The sequence below is a fragment of the Myxocyprinus asiaticus genome, chromosome 30, assembly GCF_019703515.2.
Source record: "Myxocyprinus asiaticus isolate MX2 ecotype Aquarium Trade chromosome 30, UBuf_Myxa_2, whole genome shotgun sequence".
NCBI classification, from domain to species: domain Eukaryota; kingdom Metazoa; phylum Chordata; class Actinopteri; order Cypriniformes; family Catostomidae; genus Myxocyprinus; species Myxocyprinus asiaticus.
Window position 1 is genome coordinate 37,101,172 of NC_059373.1, and position 22,269 is coordinate 37,123,440.

At 37.4% G+C, this 22,269-nt stretch overlaps 1 protein-coding gene across 1 annotated transcript in view; it reads left to right on the forward strand.

Annotated features, from left to right (window-relative positions):
* The window catches only part of rnmt (RNA (guanine-7-) methyltransferase), a 28,568-nt gene that overhangs the window by 442 nt on the left and 5,857 nt on the right, over nucleotides 1–22,269 (forward strand). The window contains exons 2-8 of the mRNA XM_051663246.1: nucleotides 104–267; nucleotides 2,080–2,215; nucleotides 2,482–2,604; nucleotides 2,961–3,076; nucleotides 16,792–16,973; nucleotides 17,243–17,407; nucleotides 17,728–17,845. Of these exons, the coding sequence (XP_051519206.1) occupies nucleotides 104–267; nucleotides 2,080–2,215; nucleotides 2,482–2,604; nucleotides 2,961–3,076; nucleotides 16,792–16,973; nucleotides 17,243–17,407; nucleotides 17,728–17,845 (1,004 nt within the window). The remainder of the gene's footprint in view (nucleotides 1–103; nucleotides 268–2,079; nucleotides 2,216–2,481; nucleotides 2,605–2,960; nucleotides 3,077–16,791; nucleotides 16,974–17,242; nucleotides 17,408–17,727; nucleotides 17,846–22,269) is intronic.

Here is a 22,269-nt window from a genome sequence, read left to right on the forward strand (position 1 = left end):
TTGTCCAGCTGTTCATAACCCTCATGCTTGTGTGTATTCTTTCTGCAGATTACAGAAATGTTTCATAATATATTAATATAATACACTGTGTGTTTATTCACAGGTGTATATGAGGCAGACAGAAAATATTCTGACTCTGAGAAGGACATGACAGGATCAGCTTTAGATGTGGCTCAGACATCATCATCATCATCATCATCATTGAAGAGACAGAGGGATGGCCCTGATGAGGAGGGGGATGAAGATGAATCTCCCAGAAAGAAGCTGGTAAGACTCACTATAGAGAGCAACAGTGATCGCCCACTTTTTAAGTGTGTTTTTCCCATCAGTTTTCTTTTCAGAATTCTTCAGTGAAGCGTTTTAAGCCATAAATCAAACCAAGCATAACCGCATTTGATTAAAAGCAAATATTTTAGAAAAATCTGAAAAAGGCACAAGACAGTTTACAGAGAGAGTTCAAACAAAAAAGTAAATTCTGGCATAATGTTTTCACCCTTATGTTGTTCCAAGCCTGTATGACTCTCTGTATTAACTTCTCATTCACTTTCAATGCATATTTTTTCCATGTGATGAAAGTGAATGGTGAATGAGTCTGTGAGTTAATGATTTTTGCTGAACCACCCTTTAATTGATTTTGTGTGAATGAACTACAATGATGTAATTGAATCAGAAACAGTTGTACAGTATAAAACTATTGACTGTAAGTCATTAATTGACTTGAAAAATATAATGCAAGTTTATTGCAAAATACTCACATATATACAAATGTACAGTATAAGTAGTCTGAGAGTGTAGGAAGACTCGATTATGTAATCTGCAATGCTTCATGGGAGGTGGACAATTTGACCAAAATCTTATATCATGATATGTGTAATTTTATATCACGATAATGATAATATACCACGATATAGTATAATTTTTTGGAAAATCAAGAATTTTTTTAAATATATTAACAATATTGTAATGCTTATTTGTGGATAATCCTGTCATTGAATTAAATACTTCCAAATACTTCCTTTTATATAATTTTCTCTTTATTTGGGACGTGCTTAACATTAGTCAAAGAAAAAAACACTTGACACATTTCAGTCCGTTATGTCTTTGACCAATATTATTATTATTATTATAAACTTTCCTCAAGAAACTCAATTTCTTCCCAAATCAATGCAACAAAGAAAATAATGTATAAGTAAAAAAAAAAATCCAATGAAAATAAACACTTCTTGCAGAAAATATCCAAAATTATGTAAACATTTCTTAAAGAAAATAAATATTAAATAAAAATAAATACTTGTTGCAAAATAAATAAATAATGCTGAGTGCATCTTTTGGCTTTCATAATATTCTTTTGCATGCTTCATTTTGAGATAAAACAAATTGCTTGTATTACGAGTGATTGTCATCATGCGACAAACTCAGATGAGAAGCATGAAGCTCGTGTCTTATGTAGTGCCGAACGCAAGATGAATGTCATTGAATGTGCTTGGGCGGCCGCCAAAAAGTTTGTAATGCCATATAAACCATGTCTGTTTCTTAAATTCTCTCAGTCTCACGTGAAGCCCTGCACACTGAAAGATATGCACACGCCACACTCATTGATATTTACATATCGCGATATAGACGATATAGCAAAATCTCTATCGATTGACACTTTACGATATATATCGTCATATCGCCCAGCCCTAATACATGATAGTGGGCAGTCGCTGCAGATCTCTTGCTGTGATTTCAGTTTCCATGTTAACAGGGACATCTCTGATTGGTGAGTCTTTGTTCAGGATTATGGGTAGTGTAGTTCTTTACCAGGAATCTGTCTATCAAGTAATTTTTTATTTTTTTTAACCAAAGTTAAAATCACTCTTATGAAGAGTTGATTACAGGCTATTTATTGGCTTTTCAGGAATATTTAAATAGTCAAAAAACAATTAATAAAAGAGTAAGAATGGAAATGTATACAAAAATATTAACCCATCATTTTGACCAACAGAAATTGTAATTACTGAATTATATAAAACACAACAAAGTTGTGTTCTCAGAACTCAATCTTTCGGTTAAAAGTTTTTTTTTTTTTTTTTTTAGGTCACGGAGGAAATACACAGTCAAAAAGTGGCCACACATTACAACAAACTGCAGGAGTGTGGCCTGGCAGAACGCAATAAAAGCAGGATAGTCCACATGCGCAACTTCAACAACTGGTTGAAGAGCGTGCTCATCGGTAAGAAACACAGCTTTACTTTGTTTTATAAGGCATGCTTACCCAGTCCATCTTAACTCAATGTAGCCTATGTGTTGTTGTATGGAAAAATCTTCCCTTAAATAGTTATCTTATACAACTTATCCTTTAAAATTTCATCTGTTGTTAATTTTAGAGATCTTAAGATATCAGTGATTTACTCTCGAATATGGACAAGCTTCGAGTATAGGGCAAATCTAACGTGATTGAGAGAAACTGTTATGAGGTCATTGTGCTGGTTTGCTCAGGGGAAATCCTGGACAAGGTGAGACAGAGGAGGAGAGAGGTGTCCGTGTTAGATCTGGGCTGTGGGAAAGGAGGAGACCTTCTCAAATGGAAGAAAGGACGTATTGACAAACTGGTGTGTGCAGGTAACCACGCGATTCTCGTATATTCTTTATAGAGATCGAGCCATGTTACTTTTGACAATCTGTGTTAATTATTTGAAACACGCACTTGATTTTTAGCAATCGTTTTATTTTCTTTTGAGTACAATACAAACATGATATGCAGTAAAAATATTTGAATTATGATTATTATTTATGCTAAGCTGTTTTGAGATCTAAATGGTAAAAAATATATTAAGCTAAGTTTATTTTCATCTTTGTTTTGGGCTAGGTCGAACTGTTAAAGCAGTAGTTCCACCCAAAATAAAAATTCTGTCATCATTTTGCTTTAGATGAATAAATGCAATTTCCTTGACTGCACTTGTGTTCCTCCATTACAGATATCGCTGGTGTTTCCATTGAGCAGTGTCAGCAGCGCTACAATGACATAAGACGGAGGGGTCATCCGAACGACCGCACGTTCTCTGCCGAGTTTATCACTGCAGACTGCAGCAGGGTATGTGCTGTTTACACTTCTGTTTTATTTGAAATTGTCAGAAACTGCCAATTAATTACAGTTTCCGAAGCGTTGCACTGTTTTTATTAGGGCTGAGTATTGATATAGATTTCTAGATTCAATTTGATTCCGGTTCACAAGCTCTCGATTCAGTTCGATATAGATTCATATGGGTATAGTTCAGTTATAATGTTGCTTTTGCTTACATATGAAAGAAATGCTCCCCCAAATAATGCTGTTAATTATAAAGGTGACTTTCTAACTGGGTACATTTGGAAAATTTTACTAGTTTTACATCATTTTGGTCACATTTAGGCTTTTTTAAAATGAACAAATCCATGTATTATGTCAATAAATAACATATATTTCATTTATGATTTTTTGTGACATGTTTTTTGTTTAATTGCATAATTTGCACTATTTACAAGTATTTACACTGATTTGTTAAACACGTGTTAAAAACCGGTACTGTCTCTTTAAGAAAACCGGCAGTTCTTCAAAGAGCGTCTGTAAATGTGCACGTGTCAACGAGAGAGACTCGAATGGCTTTACCTCATCTGTGCTATGCATGATTAGAATTTAATATTTCTATTTTTGTTATTTTTTTATCTAATACTGAACATAAAGAACAGAAAGGGTATTAAAAGTGACATTATTCAATGGCAAATGGGTTGCGTGGTTCTCGTCCTTGGACAAACATTACTCTCAACATGCTGTGAAAGGATCTCGCTGCTGAATACTGGATGGCTTTTGTTGTGTTAATTTATTTATATATATTAAATAATACTCAAAGTCTAAATGAACATCTTGACTTTTGTTTAATTAGCCACATGCCGTGTCCTCTTGCTGTCTTCTATGTCGCTTTTATACTTAACACAGAGGCACCATTTCAACATTGACATCTAGTGGTACAAATTGGTACTTACAATAATCTCTTATCATTACATCCCCCTTTTTCATTAAGTGAATAAAACAACTCAAGTAATAATGTTACATAAGCAATACAGCATTACATAAAAGATTATCAAAACATTACCAACATTCGACAATAAATTAGCACATCAATTTGACATTGAATCATATTCAAACTTGAATATCACAAATAATTATTCACCATTCTGATGTGTTTACCATACTGATATATCAGATTTTCAATATCATAAACACATTTCTTTGACTCAGAGATTTAGTCTGTCAGGTTTCTTTACTATTTGACTAGATCTTCTCAACACAGGCAAATTAGAATGTCCATCAGATATTTGTGAAAGATCAAGTTCAGAATGTTCATCTTGCTCAGAAAAAGGCTCAGCAGTCTTAACAAACTACGCCGATACCTTCCGAACACTTGACCATTTTCAGTCTTTATCTTGTACGATCTCGAATTGATTTCGTCCAACACGGTTGCTTTTCTGCTCCATGAATTTCCATCATGAACTCTTACCACATGTTGTTGAAAAAGAGGTGGTAATTCTTTAGCTGTTTTGTCATAGTAGAACTTTTGCTTACATTTCAACCATTCTCTTTTTCTTGTGATCCTCTTGTTGGTCTTGATTTTTAACAGAGAAGGAAGTGTAGTCCGTAACTTATGACCCATTAACAACTCGGCTGGAAATGCTCCACATTCCAACGGAGAATCTCTGTAACTCAACAAAGCTAGATACAAATCTGCATTGTCATCTACAGCTTTCTTAAGAAGATGTTTGAGAATTTGAACTCCTTTTTCTGCTTTACCATTTGACTGGGGATACAATGGACTGGATGTTACATGTTGAAATTCGTACTGTACCACAAATTCCTGGAACTCTTTGCAGCTGTAACACTGACCATTGTCACTGACTACTGTTCTCAGAATCCCGTGTCTGGCAAAGATAGATTTCAGGCGAGTTATTTCATTACTTGCTGTCGTGCTTGTGAGTAGAGCCATCTCGGGATAGTTGGAATAATAGTCTATCACCAACAAATAATCTTTCCCATTAAAGTGAAAAAGATCTGTGCTAACCTTTTCCCAAGGTTCTGATGTTTTGTCGGCAACGATCATGGGCTCTAACTGTTTTGTTCTGGAATTTGAGACAAGTAGCACATTTGCTTACCATTCTCTGAATATCACTGTTGATGCCAGGCCAGTACACAAATTCTCTGGCCCTCCTTTTACATTTTTCAACTCCCAGATGTCCTTCATGTATTCTCTTGAGTATGTCTGGGCGCATTGATTCTGGAATCACAGTCCTGTTATTCCTCAGCAACATTCCATTGACCAAAAACAAGTCTGATCTCAAATGATAGGATTGCGAACCTTTTTTCCAGCCTTGCTGCATATTGGTGATCACATCTTTCAGCACCATGTTCTTTTTAGTCTCATCTGCAATCTGTTTTGATTTATGATCAGGCACTGGTAGAGATGTAACAATCATGTTCACATGCAAAAGTACATCTTCCTCTGTTGAACTCTGCTGAGTTTTAACAGGCACACGAGACAGAGCATCTGCTAAAACCAGATATTTACCAGGTGTGTAGATCATTTCAAAATCATAGCACTGCAGTTTCATCATAAGAAGCTGGACATGTCATTCAAGTTTTTTTTTTTTTTTTTGTTGAAATCAGTGGCTTGTGATCTGTTTCAATGGTAAACATAGGTAAACCATAAACATAGCTATGGAACTTTTCACATGCAAAAACTAATCCGAGACATTCTTTTTCAATTTGTGCATAGTGATGTTCAGCTTAAATTTACAGTATAAAATTAAGGTGTATATACAGTGCTAATGTTTGTCCTTCATAAATAAACAATAAATATTAATATTATAAAGCACAGACTTTATTCATTCCACCAGTCTGAAAATAAAAACATATTAGTCATGTACACATAGCAAGTTTATATGGAAAATACTGTATATATTTTTTAATGAACTTATTTAACTTTTTTTTTTTATTATTATTATTGTGATTTTTAAAATTTTTATTGATTCATCTATTAAAAAGGAACAGCAAAACATATATATACACAGAATCAGTATTTAACCCTAACTATCCCCCCCCAATCCCTCACCCGACCCCCATCAACACCCCGGTGGTCACATAATTACAGACACACAACAAACAAAAAAAAAGTTTATAAATAAAAATAAAATAAATAATAAACTAATCACACATTTCCCCTACACCTCTCTCCACTGATCCTCCCCGAGAGCCCTCCAAAAAAGACAGATATTTGCCCCATTTCTCCCCAAACAGGTCTAGACTCCCCAGTCTTCTGGATATCTCCTCCTCAAGAGCTGCCACTCTGGCGACCTCTGAACACCACTCCTGAAATGGGGGCGCTCCAGCCAACTTCCAACTCCTTAAAATAATCTGTCTGGCAATCATAATACTAGTTAGGACCCAGTTTTTCACGTGTTTATTCTCCAAATTAATGACATCTCCTAAAATACAGAGTCTGGGGCAGAATAAAATCTGAGAGGCCAAAACCTCGCACATAAAACTCTGAATCCTCAACCAGAACTCTTGAATCTTAACACATCCCCAAAAGACATGGGTTGTATCTCCATCTTCTGATTGAAACCAAATTTTGAAAGGATCTCAACGCACCACTCTCATATAGGTCACCGAGTGTAGTAACCCCCCTCCCAATCCATTCTGACCAGCAAAAAAGGGGACTTGTTGATGCATAATTTGAGGTTCAGCCATATGCTCGAAGCAACATTTAAATAAATGTCTGAATTAAACACTCTGGATACTTTTGTCCATACCGAGTTCAAATGCGAGATAACGGGATGTAACTTCTCCGATTAATTCGGCCTATGTAACTTATTGAAATATAATTTGGGACGCTTACCATTCCAAATGAAGGACTTCGCTATGCTATCAAATTGCTTGAAATAAGAGAGGGGGACATCTGTAGGGAGAGACTGCAGCAAGTAATTGGATTTTAGAATACAGTTCATTTTAATAACATTAACTTTCCCGATCATAGATAAATGCAATGAAGCCCACCTGCCCACATCGCTCAAACCGTTTTATTAAGGGGTCAAAATTAACTCTAACTTAATCACACAATTTTGCGGTGAATAAAATGCCCAAATACTTAATGCCCTTTTTGGGCCACTGAAAAGCGCCCGGCTGGAAAGCCGTTACTGGGCAGTACGCTGTCAAAGCCAAAGCTTCGGATTTAGACCAATTGACTTTGTATCCTGAAAACTTAGAAAAGGAATTAATAATTCTGTGGAGGCAAGGCATAGATCTAGTGGGGTCAGAGACAAATAATAAAATATAATCTGCGTAAAGCAAAAGCTTAAGCACCACACCTCCCGCCACCACCCCTGGAAAATCCTTCTCCTATCTTATCGCAGCTGCTAATGGTTCCAGGGCAAGATGGAACAATAATGGGGAAAGAGGGCAACCCTGCCGAGTGCCCCTATTCTAAGTAAAATAATCTGAAATTAATCCATTTGATTGTACCGCCGCTACAGTGTCTATAAAGTAACTTAATCCAACCAATAAATGTACTCCCGAACCCATATATTTCCAAAATCTTAAAAAGATAATCCCATTCTACCATATCAAACGCCTTTTCGGCATCAAGTGAGATGACAGCGACTGGAGTCTGAACATTCGCCACTGACCACATGATATTAATGAGATGCCTAATGTTGTCAGAAGAGCTGCGGCCCCGAATAAACCCCACCTGATCTATATGTATAAGAGATGTCATAACTTAATCAATTAGCCAACATTTTTGACAATATTTTTACATCTAGCTGAATCAGGGAAATTGGACAGTAACTTGTACACTCGCTTGGATCTTTGTCCTTTTTAAGAATCAGACTGATCCGGGCTTGTGTCATGGTTGGAGGAAGCTTTCCATTCTTTAATGATTCCGTATAAACTTCTAACAAAAGTGGAGCCAGTTCTGCAGCATAGGATCTAAAAAATTCAGCGGCAAATCCATCTGGCCCCGGAGCTTTGCCTGAAGGCAAGGCTTTAATTACCTCGTCAAGCTCCTCCAATTTTTGCTCAGTCGTTAATTTAGGGAGTTCTAATGGTTCCACAAATGTTCTAATATATTCATCAGTAGACAAAGATGTGAACTATAGAGATCAAGATAGAACTCTTTAAAAGCATCATTAATATCAATGGGTGAGGTAAAAATTTCACCACCAGAAGATTTCACTGAGGGAGTGGTAGAAAAAGACTCTTTGCTTTATATATCTAGCCAGCAGCTTCCCTGCTTTGTCTCCCGACTCAAAGCATGACTGTCTTGCCCTGAACAACCAAAACTCCACTTTCCGCGACAGAATAGTATTATATCTGTATTTCAATTGGGTCAATTCTCTGAGGCCATCAGACGACATTCGGCGCTTCAGCTCTGCCTCGGCACTTTTAATATTCTCTTCCAACTCCACGAGTTCTCATGCTTTGGATTTTTTGATGAATGAGGCGTACTGTATGATCCGACCCCTAAGAACTGCCTTAAGTGCCTCCCAAGCCACACCCTCAGAGGATACTGAGAACCAGTTGGTCTCCATGTAAACATTGATTTCAGTCTTTAACATTTGGAAATCAGGATTTTGCAAAAGGGATACATTAAAGCGCCAACTATATGATTTCCTTTTCTCCTTATGTGGCAACACCTTTAAACTCACCAGGGCATGATCTGAGACTAAGATGTTTCCAATTGAGCAGTCAACAACAGATGAAACGAGGGATTTAGATATATATATATATATATATATATATATTAAAAATAAATCTTATGAACTAGATATCATCCTGTGAAGTGTCACTGTTGCTCTAGGGGGCTTACACACTTTTGCTTCACTATGGTCAAGGATTGAGTCCATCAATAAATTAAAGTCTCCTCCCAATATTATATCATACTAGCGGTTTGCAACATCCCTTCAAGATCTATAAAAAAGCCGTGATCATCAGCGTTAGGTGCGTAAATATTAGCCAAAATCAATCTTTGCCCCTGAATGTCTGCTAAAACAATAATGACTTCCTATTTGATCTATAATCTGTTTGAGAAATTTGAATTGTAGATGTTTATTTATCAGTATAATGACTCTCCTACTCTTACTTGAGCCAGCACTAAAGAAAACATGCCCACCCCATATCTTCCCAAATGTTTCAGCTTCCTGTGGGGAGAGATGTGTTTCTTGAAGAAACACTATATCATATTTCCTTCTTTTTATGGGGTGTCCCAACTCATTCACATTCCATGTGGAGAGAGATTCACATAAATATTTGACATGTTGATATAATAAAATAAATTGTGTGTCAAAAGCAAGATTATACAGACCACATTCCCCATTAATGCAACAATCAAACCCCGAACAAAACAAACAGAAAAAAGAAAAATGTGCACATTAACCCCACGCACGACAGCAGCAACCGGTGTCAATCCCTCTAAACTCAAAAGGTCCATGTACGCATGCGAGAACCCCAGCGAATTTTGCCATCGGATTGCTCAAGTCCGGTGCTTCTGCACAGGTTTTGTGAGGCAAAATTACATAACAGGAAATACTTTGTAAAACAAACTCCAGCCAATAGGCATAATAAACACAAAGAACGTGTAGATTCATTCACAGAACTGCCTTGAAAGTGTGTTCCTCCACAAAACAAACTCCAGCTGATATAAAGCCGTTCAGTTTCCTCAGACAGACAGACAATTGTTCAGTGAGCCGGCTGTTATGAGTGCAGACGATGACGTAATCATTCTGATGTCCCTTAAAATTACTCCACAAAACAAACTCCAGCGAACAGGAGGCGTAAGCACAAAGAACGATCAGATTCATCCACAGCTGACCTAGAGGAGTATTATTCAACAAAACAAACTCCAGCCGCTAGGTGGAGCCAGCACTTAAAGAAACAAAACAGGCATCCCGGTTCCTCAGATGATCCAGAGTCAAATTCACTCAGAGGCCGCATAAAAAAAATGACATCATGACTCAGTCCGTCAACTTTATAAAAGACGTCCTTTATGTGAGCAAGTAGATATTTTGCGGTCATCCATAGTGTCCATTCTCAATCTGGCTGGGAACTTCAGTGTAAAAGCGATCTTCCATCAATGCAAAAGTTTCTTGGAGTGTCATGCCACAAAACAAACTCCAGCTGCTAGGCGGAGCCATCGCAGAAAGAAACAAAAAATGGTGCCCAGCTTCCTCAGACAATCGAGACACTGAACAGCGAGTCAGTCCACTCACATAAGAAACCCCCAATGGTTTACTTACCCATAGTTTGTATGAAGGCCAGTGCCTTTTTGGGGCATAAAAATACTTTGCTGTCGTCCTTGGTGTCTATTCTCAGTTTGGCCGGAAACATCAGTGCAAAATTGATTTTCCGTTGATGTAAGAGTTTCTTACATTCCTTGAACCAATCGCGTTTCTCTCTTGTCGAATTCGCAAAGTCTGGGAACAAGAAAATATTGTGATTCTTCCAAGAAAGCTTTCCTTTGCTCCTCGCCTGGCGCAACATTAGATCTTTATCGGATGATCTCAGAAATTTGGCCAGAATTGATCGGGGCCTGTCTCCCTCAGCAGATCTGCGAGCCGGGACTCTGTGAGCTCGCTCAATTTCCAGCGTATGGCCTGTTATGTCGAGCAGACTCAGGAAGAGCTCGTCTAGGAATTTCACCATATCTCTGCCTTCATGTTCAGGAATTCCAACAATTTGTATGTTATTCCTTCGGTTCATATTTTCAAAATATTCAAGTTTTTCCAAGAATCGATTCGTTTTTCAACATCTGTCACTCTTGTGACCAGCTCAAAGTATTTTGTTTCCATCGCCGTAATCAATTGACATATTACAGCGAGATCCTCCAAATCAGCAACAACCTTTGTCAGCATCACCGAGTTGTTGGACAGTTGATGTGACCTCTAGTCATCGTTCTTGACGCATAGGCTACCGGCCTCCAAACATCACCATCAGCTTGAAACAGTGCTGCCCCCAATCCATCTTTTGACGCATCAGCTGATATTTTCACTGGCTTTGAAGGATCAAAGAACGCTTGCACAGGTTCTGTGGTGAGTGCTGCTTTTATGCTTGACCACTCTTTCTCATGTCTTGACATCCATTTGAACTCATTTTTTTGAAGTACTAGTTCTCTTAGACACACAGTTTTAGATGAAAGGTTTGGGATAAACTTTCCTATGACATTTATCATTCCTAAGACTCGTAATATGCCTTGTTTATCAGAAGGTCTTTCCATGTCAAGAATTGCTTGTATTTTGTACTTTTCAGGCTCGACACCTTGCTCTGACAGTTTGCCTCTGAGAAACACAAGTTTTCTCACTCCAAATTGACATTTACTCTTGAGTTTTAAGTTATTGTTGTGAATCCTCTCCAACACTTTTCTCAGTCTGTCATTATGTTGCTCTAAAGTGGAGCCCCAGACTATTATATCGTCAATGTTCACGTACACCTGCTAGTCCTTCAATCACATTCTCCAGAGCCCTATGAAAAATCTCGGAAGCTGAAACAATTCCAAAAGGTAGTCTGAGAAAACAATACCTTCCAAAAGGTGTATTGAAGGTGCAGAGTTTTGCGCGCTCTGCATCAAGCTTGATCTGCCAAAATCCTTGTGACGCATCTAATTTAGTGAAATACTTTGCATTTGCCATGTCACTTAAAATTTCTTCACGCTTGGTAATTTGGTAGTGTTCTCATTTTATGTTTTCATTTAAGTCTTTTGGATCCATACAAATTCTAATCTCACCAGTTTTTTGCTTTATGCAGACCACTGAGTTGACCCAGTCCGTTGGTTCCTCGACTTTGCGGATGATGCCCAACGCTGTCATTCGATCCAACTTTTTCTTTAGCTGGTCGCGCACAGATACAGGGATTCTTTTTGAAGCATGCACCATGGGCTGCGTGTCAAACTTCAACTGTATCTTATAGGTGTAAGGAAGAGCACCAAATCCTGTGAAGACATCTGCAAACTTTTGAAGTATAGGATTGAGAGAGTTATTTCCATGCACATCGTTAATATTCTGCACTCTTTTTACCAGCTCCAGGTCTTCACATGCTTTATCTCCAAGCAACGATTCATGACCCTCTGGCACAACTACAAACATCAGGTTATGGACTCTGCTCTTTACCATCACTTTGAGCCAACATACTCCTTCAGCATCAATTGTCTGGCCATTGTAAGCTTTCAAAGGAACAGTTTTCTTTTTGATTTGTGGTCTTTCCTTCATTGACTTTGTCACTCATGCTCATCAGATTTACCTTTGCACCTGTGTCAAGCTTCATTGTAATGACTGATCCATTACAAGGCACAATCCATTTATCATCATTCAGACTTACATCATTGACCTTCAGATGTACATCATTTTTCTCCTGAGACACTTTAGTTCATTTTTCTCAGTTGCATTGTCATTACATGCAACCAGTCCTACAAAGAATGTTTCAGCTAAATCAGTGTCCTCCACCATATGCAAATGTTTTCCTCTCTTAGCTTTTCCTTTTGAAAAACATTGCTTAGCAAAGTGATTGTTTCCTTTGCAGATCATGCACTGTTTGCCATAGGCAGGACATTGTCTTGGCTGGTGTTGATTACCACATCTTTTGCAATTAAAAGTGTCAGTATTCTCCATTTTCTTCATTAACATCTGCTGTTTCAGATTCTTTGCCTTAAATTTCACTGCGCTCACGGCTGCACTATCATTTCCTACGGCTGCACTTTAATTCACAAAAGTCTTTATGTGCTGCTGCGCGATTTCGCTCGCTTGACATTTTCACAGCGTCATCCAAACACAACTCTGTCTCTCTGAGTCGCCGCTCTCTAACTATTTGATCAATAATGCCAAAAACAATTTGGTCACGGATCATTGACTCTTGTAAATTGGCAAAATTGCATGATTGAGCTTTTAATCTTAGATCAGTCGAAAAAACAGTAAAATGATGCTCCTTGCATTTGAATTCGAGAACAAAACACATACCTCTCATATGTCTCATTTCCTTTTGGAGAGCAGTGTGCATCAAACCTCTGCAGCACAACATCAAACTTTCCACTGTCAACCTGGTTCTCAAAGACAAAAGTGTTGAAAACTTCAGTGGCTTGTGGACCTGCAACAGTAAGCAGTAATGAGATTTTCCTTCCATCTGCTTTGTCTTCGAGTCCAATGGCCTGCATATACAACTTGAATTGCTGCTTGAAAGTTCTCCAGTTACTGTTGATATTCCCAGTTAATCTCAATCCATCTGGCGGTTTCAAACAACTTTCCATCTTGGATTCTTTATCAACTCAGAGAAATGACCACTTCTGGTACCATGTTGTGTTCATTTATTTATATATATATGTTAAAGAATACTCAAAGTCTTAATGAACATCTTGACTTTTGTTTAATCAAAATCATTCGAGTTCATAAATGAAGATGCTTCAGAAAATCATAATTTTTACCCACCCCTAGTTTTTATACACCAGTTTATTGTGAGATTCTTTTTGACAATCAATAAAGTGCCAAGACAGGCTACCTGTATATTTAATGTCCCTGTGAATTGCTTCGACAAAAACGATTATTTTATTTTTTATTTTTTTTTTATGTATTTCCTACTATAAAACAGGAGATGGGGATGGGACATACTAAACGACTCATTTAAAAAAAATAGTCAATAGGCATTTCGTTTACAGCCATACACACACCTCTTTCCACCGTGCTGCTAATGTCTTACAGGAGAAACGAGACACGATCTCAACACCAGCCAGCTTTTCCAAAGATCACTGATCGGTTCTCAACTCTAACTAAACACGTTACTGCATAAAAAGCCCTAAAACAAACAGAACATTGTGGTCTTTGCTTACAATGAGGCTGGAGCCAGTACCTTAACAGATGAAGAAGAAATAAGCGAGTAAAAATAATATACCCATGTTTTCAATCACAATACAGTAAGCATAAAGAACACATAAGCCTTAAGTATACTTAGATTTTGACGTGAACGTTCAGCATCTGCGTACAGTTGAACACAAGTCTTTCAAATTATACTCCATTTGACGGTGCACGCATACACAGGCGGTTGGCGCATGCGCTACGATTGTACGAGAAACCAGACTATTTCTCTTCAGGAGTTTAGACCCATAAAGATGTCTTTATATTCCTTCAGACTCGAGTTATACAATTACATGTATCTCCTGACCTCCTCACACATGCGCTCTTGACATGCACATCAACTTTTGAAGTTTTTACTCCTGTCTCCTGTTGTTTACCAGCGATTACATCTAGCATTTCTTCGTGACAGCAACGGCTCAAATGTGAATGTTGCAACCTTTTGGACCCACAAATTAGTGCACATAATTCCAGGCGCATGCGCATTCTGCACATTCAAAGACGCACGGTTAGAAAAATCAGGCTGCGCGCGTTCAGTGTTTGCGCTGTCTGCTGATGACGAGAATTGTGTCACGCGTCCTGTACGTTAACGCGTTTGACCGAAGTATACTTTGGGCTTTACTCGAGCTGAACATCCCAACCTCCAGTGTTCGAGTTTATATAAATAAACTCAAGCAATTTTCCTCGTATCCAGCTCCCACTTTGGCGCGTCCTATTCAGAAGTGGTCATCCCTATGCCCTATTCCCTTCAAAGACAATTACTCTACACTCTAAGAGCTTAAATCATCTGAAAACAAATGTTGTCAGTGTTTAGAAGTACACTAACATATAGATTATACCTAGCTAATAGATATGAACTAAAAGCAGCAAAACTTTCATTTTGATTTCACAGGGTCTTTAAGGATGTTTCTTGAACTTCAGGCACTTTCATGCCCCATTGAATTTTTTATTAAAACGAAAAGTTTTCAATATTGTTCTTTTCGTTATATGATGGTCTCATTTAAGCTGACTTGGAAACTTTTTACCAGGCCTTCGTCATTTATTTTTGGTACTTTGCAAATGCCTTATGTATATATTTTACACCAAGACCCAGACTTTTAACATTAAACTATAAAATCCATGAAAAAAATATAGATTATTACATGATGAAAATATTTGCAATCCACTTTTTTCTTTTATTGCTGATAGTTTTTTAGTTTCTACCATGAAAAAGCCAATTCAATAAAGGTGGTTTTAACTAACAATACAAGTGTGCCGATGATACAAATAATTATGTTTAAAACTATGATAATCTAAACAAAGAGTGAAATAAACCATTTCAATATTTATTGTGTAAAAATGATTTCTATCAGTTAAAAAAAGTTTACGACTGTCCCACAGTTGTAGCATCATTTCCACAACACTAAACAATTTTGACACTAAAAAAAGTTTTTTCAAAAGTGTACTTGTTAACCAAGTGGACAAAAGTGTCAGTAAAGAGCATGCTTGAGATGAAATATGAGACAAGTGTTGTTTGAAGAAAATAAAAGGTAAATATCACTTGTGAGCAGAATATTTTTGTGCAATTTCCGTAATTTTGCCAAAATATGCAAAAAGTGTGAAAATATTTAATTGTGTGTATTTAGGATACAAAAAATTTTAGCTATGAAATTAGCCTTAGCAAGACAAAGGAGTCTTTTTTTTTATTTCCAAAACATTAAAAAAAAAAATATTTCCATCAGCATCATTTCCAGCACAGAATTCTATTAAACCCAATACAGAATTTGAGATGTGCTGGAAATGACACTGTGATGGGAATTTTTGACTTTAAAGAGAAAAAAAATAATACCCTGTGATGCATGTACATAAACCGTTTGACATTGTTAGTAGACAAATAAAATAAAAAATTGTTTGGAAAAATCTTTGAGACTTTTTTGGAAGTCCACAGTGGTAAAAGTGCGTGAAGCTGAAGAAACACCCTTATTTTTTCCATATTAAAATGAGTATGGATGCACTGATCCGATACCTTGACTTGGAGTTTACGTTTTCATTGCAGTTGGCATTAAATCTCTTAAACTTTCATCCTCGGGATTCCTCCACAATATTAATTGTTGCTATCCACGTTGCCACAGCAATCCTGAAGTCGCATTCCCAAGATTCACGCCGTTTTCAACTCCATGTGAAAAGTGCTTGCAGAAAACGTCTCATTTTGCTTTTACCGCTTGCACCATGCATGTAAATTATATTTTATCCAAATTGTCTGGTAAGATGGATAAAAAATACCCTCCAAAAATTGGCCCCATTCACTAACATTGCAAGTGCCTCACTGTAATCTCGATTTTTACTTTTTTAAAGAAAAGGAGGGACGAGTCAAAATTAATTTTTGTGGTAATCAACATTATGCCACAAGTGCTGTCGATACTTGAAATGAACCCAGAATATTCCTTTAAGAGGTCCTTTCTCCATCACTTGATCATTGACACGGAAAGCTGTTGTGTATTTGAGGTGTGTGCGTCAGTGTAATGACCTCGGGAGGACACATCGCAAAGCTCCGACCTATTCCAACCAGCGTTCAAAACTCACATGGAGCTGAAGGAAATGTCAAATTGGTGTTAAAGGTCTTGAATTAATTGCATGTGTTTACGCGTTTATTGTTAACAGCTCTAATTAAAATTCAATGGCAGATGGTGGGAATGTATGGGAAACCTGTTTGGAAGTGGTCATTATTTTTGCACTTCAGTTTGGTTCCTCTGGTGCTGCAGGAATGGCACACTTCACCTTTAAAAGCTTCTTTCATTTGTGAGAGACACTTCATGATCTAAATTCTCAGAGGGACTTCAACATTAAAGTAATTGAACATCATGACATGACAGCACAGGGTCATATTCTCTCTGTATCTCTTTTTTTCTGTCACAGGAGTTGCTATGTGAGAAGTTGCGAGACCCTGATCTGCGGTTTGACGTGTGCAGCTGTCAGTTTGTGTATCATTATTCGTTTGAGAGCGAGCAGCAAGCAGACACCATGCTGAGAAACGCCTGTGAGAGACTCCGACCGGGAGGATTCTTCATCGGAACAACTCCAGATGCATTTGAGCTGGTGTAAGCTCACACACACAGACATTGTGGCAGATTTCGGTCTTTCCCCATTGAATTAAAGCACGACTAGTAACTAGCTGCCTGGGTGCATTACGAATATGGTTGCAGAGTGACCTGACTTGTCTTCAGTTGTCCCAATACAGTTTCGATTTGCTCATCCTCTAGAGACAGCATAGATTCATTTTCAGTGCATAAAAGCTGCAATACAGAAATTTAAGAGTGATAAGCATGTTTCACAATGTATTATAATATTAAGCCACTTTGGTCCACAGGAAACGTTTGGAGGTGTCAGACTCGAACAGTTTTGGGAATGAAGTGTACAGTGTGTCCTTCCAGAAGAAAGGAGAATACCCTCTGTTCGGCTGTCAGTACGACTTCAACCTGGAGGGAGTCGTCAATGTCCCAGAGTTTCTGGTGTATTTCCCCCTGTTTGAGGAGTGAGTGTCACATCTCGAGTGCTCTTTGTGTACTCCTGGTTTTTGCAATGTTATTGCCTTGACTCGCCAGCAGAGGGCACAACTGATTCATAAATGTGTGCTTACAGCGAGCATTATGTTTGTAGTGTCTGAGATATTCTACATTTTATTATGCTATTTTGTCGTCTCTAGCAAATTCCCCAAATCAGATACATATGGAGACATTAGCAGATTTAAATATGTTTTGGCTAAATATGCTGACTGTATAGCACTGCATGCTTAATAATCAGTCTGTATATTAGTTGTTGTGTTTAAATTATTTCTTCTTATTTTCTGTCCAGAATGGCCAAAAAGTACAGCATGCGTCTGGTGTATAAGAAAACCTTCCTTGAGTTCTTTGAGGAGAAAGTTAAAGATGAGAAGCATAAGATGCTCATGCAGTGGATGCAGGCGCTGGAGGTATGTGTGTGTCTTTGTGTGCAGGGCTACAACTAACGAAACAATTTTGATTAAAAAATGGCTGTTTTCTGAACTTCAGGCACTTTTAGCACTGTGAACTAGAAAGTGAAGTCTTGATTAAACATTAAAACATTTTATTTGTCTGCTAACAATGTCTAACACTGTATGCACATGCATCACAGATTTATGTTGGTTTTGTCATAATTTTTTCCCACAGCAGTGTAATTTCCAGCACAACTCAAATTCTGTGTTTTTAGAATTTTGTGCTGGAAATTATGTTTTTATCAGTTTTTGAAATAAAATGTCAGACTCCTATCTTGCTAAGGCTAATTTCATTGCTAATGTTTGATGTATCCTAAAAACACACAATTAAATAATATTTTCACCATTTTTGAATAATTTAGCAAAATTACAGCTTGATTGGAAATGGAAACCTAATAAAAATATTCTGCTTGTGATATCTTCATTTTTCTTTGTTTTCTTCAGACATCACTTGTTTCACATTTCATCTCAAGCATGCTCTTCACTGACTCTTTTGTCCACTTAGTTAACAAGAAAACTAACAAAAAAATAAAATAAAATAATAATAATTGGGTTAATTGTGTTTGGTGTGGTGGAAATGATGGCACAACTGTGGGACAGTCATTATTTTTGAAAAAGTAATAAATAAATTTCACGCAGTAAATACTTAAATTGTTTTTGTTATTTCACTCTGTTTAGATGATCATAGTTTTAAACATGTAATAATTTGTATTTATTTAATGGATTTTCATGGTTTGATATTGAAAGTCTTGGTCTGGCACAAGGCAAAAACAGTAAAATCTGCACATAAAAGGTTTTTTAAAAGTACCAAAAATAAATGAAGGCTTGGTGAAAAGTTTTAATGTGACCATATAACAGAGACAAAAAGTTGAGATCGGTTAGTTTTAATACAACCAACCCCTATGTTAAAGAAACATACATACAGTTGAAGTCATAAGTTTACATACACTTACATATTTGAAGTCATTAAAACTCATTTTTTTAACCACTCCACAGATTTACTGTTAGCAAACTATAGTTTTGGCAGGTCGTTTAGGACATCTACTTTGTGGATGACATGAGTAATTTTTCCAACAATTGTGTACAGACAGATTGTTTCACTTTTAATCGACTATATCACAATTCCAGTGGGTCAGAAGTTTACATACACTAAGTTAACTGTGCCTTTAAGGAGCTTGGAAAATTCCAGAAAATGATGCCAAGCCTTTAGACAGTTACCTTCTGATAGGAGGTGTACTGAATTGGAGGTGTACCTGTGGATGTATTTTAAGGCCTACCTTCAAACTCATTGTCTCTTTGCTTGACATCATGGGAAAATCAAAAGAAATCAGCAAAGACCTCAGAACAAAAAATGTGGACCTCCACAAGCCTGGTTCATCCTTGGCGATTTCCAAACACCTGAAGGTACCACGTTCATCTGTACGAACAATAGTATGCAAGTATAAACCCCATGGGACCACGCAGCCATCATACTGCTCAGGAAGGAGATGCATTCTGTCTCCTAGAGATAAATCAATCCCAGAACAACAGCAAAGGACCTTGTGAAGATGCTGGAGGAAACAGGTAGACAAGTATCTATATCCACAGTAAAACGAGTCCTATATCGACATAACCTGAAAGGCTGCTCAGCAAGGAAGAAGCAACTGCTCCAAAACTGCCATAAGAAAGCCAGACTACAGTTTGCAAGTACACATGGGGACAAAGATCTTACTATTTGGAGAAATGTCCTCTGGTCTGATGAAACAAAAATGTATCTGTTTGGCCATAATGATTATTGTTATGTTTGGAGGAAAAAGGGTGAGGCTTACAAGCCGAAGAACACCATCCCAACCGTGAAGCTTGGGGGTGGCAGCATCATGTTGTGAGGGTGCTTTGCTGCAGGAGGGACTGGTGCACTTCACAAAATAGATGGCATCATAAGGAAGGAAAAATTATGTGGATATATTGAAGAAACTTCTCAAGACATCAGCCAGGAAGATAAAGCTCGGTTGCAAATGGGTCTTCCAAATGGACAGTGACCCCAAGCATACCTCCAAAGTTGTGGCAAAATGGCTTAAGGACAACAAAGTCAAGGTACTGGAGTGGCCATCACAAAGCCCTGACCTCAATCCCATAGAAAATTTGTGGGTAGAACTGAAAAGTGTGTGTGAGCAAGGAGGCCTACAAACCTGACTCAGTTACACCAGTTCTGTCTGGAGGAATGGGCCAAAATTCCAGCAACTTATTGTGAGAAGCTTGTGGAAGGCTACCCAAAATATTTGACGCAAGTTAAACAATTTAAAGGCAATGCTACCAAATACTAACAAAGTGTATGTAAACTTCTGACCCACTGGGAATGTGATGAAAGAAATAAAAGCTGAAATAAATAATTCTCTCTACTATTATTCTGACATTTCACATTCTTAAAATAAAGTAGTGATCCTAACGGACCTACGACAGGAAATGTTTTCTATGTTTAAATGTCAGGAATTGTGAAAAACTGAGTTTAAATGTATTTGGCTAAGGTGCATGTAAACTTCTGACTTCAGCTGTATATTGATTATACTCTATATTGATTATTAACAGAGACTTTTTTTTCTTTTTCTCCCAATTTGGAATGCCCAATTCGAAATGTGCTTTTAAGTCCTCGTGGTCGCGTAGTGATTCACCTCAGTCCGGGTGGTGGAGGACGAATCCCAGTTGCCTCCGCGTCTGAGACCGTCAACCCGCGCATCTTATCACGTGGCTTGTTGAGCGCGTTGCCACAGAGACACAGTGCGTGTGGAGGCTTCACGCCATCCACCGCGGCAACCACGCTCAACTCATCAAGTGCCCCACCGAGAACGAACCACATTATAGCGACCACGAGGAGTTTATCCCATGTGACTCTACCCCGCCTAGCAACCGGGCCAATTTGGTTGCTTAGGAGACCTGGCTGGAGTCACTCAGCACGCCCTGGGATTCAAACTAGCGAACTCCAGGGGTGGTAGCCAGTGTATTTTACCACTGAGCTACACAGGCCTCCCAACAGAGACTAATTAGCAGAGACAGGTTACTTCTATTTAAATAAAAAGGAGAAATTGGAACACCCAATGGTCAGTGGATGTAGAAAGGTAGTCCTGCCTTACAGGCATTAGAGCCAATCACCTTTTAGATACAGACATCGCCTGTCAATCAACTTGAGAACTTGCATGCACATTAGCTATACAAGCTGGGAAAATTGCGTTTTTCAGCATAACCTGAGGTAAAGAAGCACAATTTATGATTCCAATTATCCGATTTTATTGCTGATTTGAAATATGTTCTTTGATCCTAATCTTGACCAGCCGTTATTCCCCCATTCAAGTAGATAGGAGCTGCACTAGCATGATGTCTGACAGTGGACTGACTTGCTAGAAAGACTTTATTAATGTTAATATGAGGTAAATTAAAATGTGTATATTAAATATAAGTATATTAAATATTGATTCATTTGTTGGTGAATTAATTGATTAGAAAAAAAGCCTAATTGTTAAGATGCATGTGTGCAATCAAAGGTATTTGACCATTTAACTGCGTGTAATTTTTTGCTATTTAGTTTAAACGCAACAGTGGCATTTTATCGGTCATGTAAGGAGGGGCTGTTTTGCGAATAGAAATGCTTTCATTTTGTATTTCTAACATTTACAGATAAGAATATTACTGTAAAATATAAATGGTCACAACTTTCAGCCATGTTAAGCAGCATAAGAGCTGTCGGCTTGAAATCTGACACATTTGAAGTCACATGAAATCAAAACTGGCCCTATTTACTTTATTAATGCATATTCCTGGTATAATTGAGAACGATCACCTGTGCACATTATTCCAAAGGAAAAAAATGCTTGTTTTTTTTAAAGATTTAAATATTAAAAGATTACAGAAAAATAACTTTCCTTTTTCAGCTGGTCACAGATCCCTCTTATTTTGACACATAGAGCCCACTTTTCACAATCCAATTATTTCCTGGAGGATTTGTTAGTCCAGCCCTGCATTTCTTTTTAAATATTTTGTGTCACTTGGAAATATGTCACAGCACTGTTGCTCTCATGGTTTTGCCGATTTGGGTCTTACACTTTTGCTTGCTCTGTGGCCATTATTCAAATTTTTTTTTTTTTTTTCATATTTTTTTTCACGACTCTAAATTGACATCAGTTACAGGTTTTCAGTGCCACATGTAATCAAAACATCCATAAAAATGAGATTTACGTTCTTGAAAAGCAAAATTGCATAAGATATTAACATTTTAACATATTAATATTTTTTTGAATTAAGTTTATTTGTCTTCCTCATTGGTAAATGTTTTTTTTTTTTATATATATATAATTTTTTTTTTTATAAACCACATAAAATTTTGTCAGATTTAAGCTGAAACCTTAATTTAA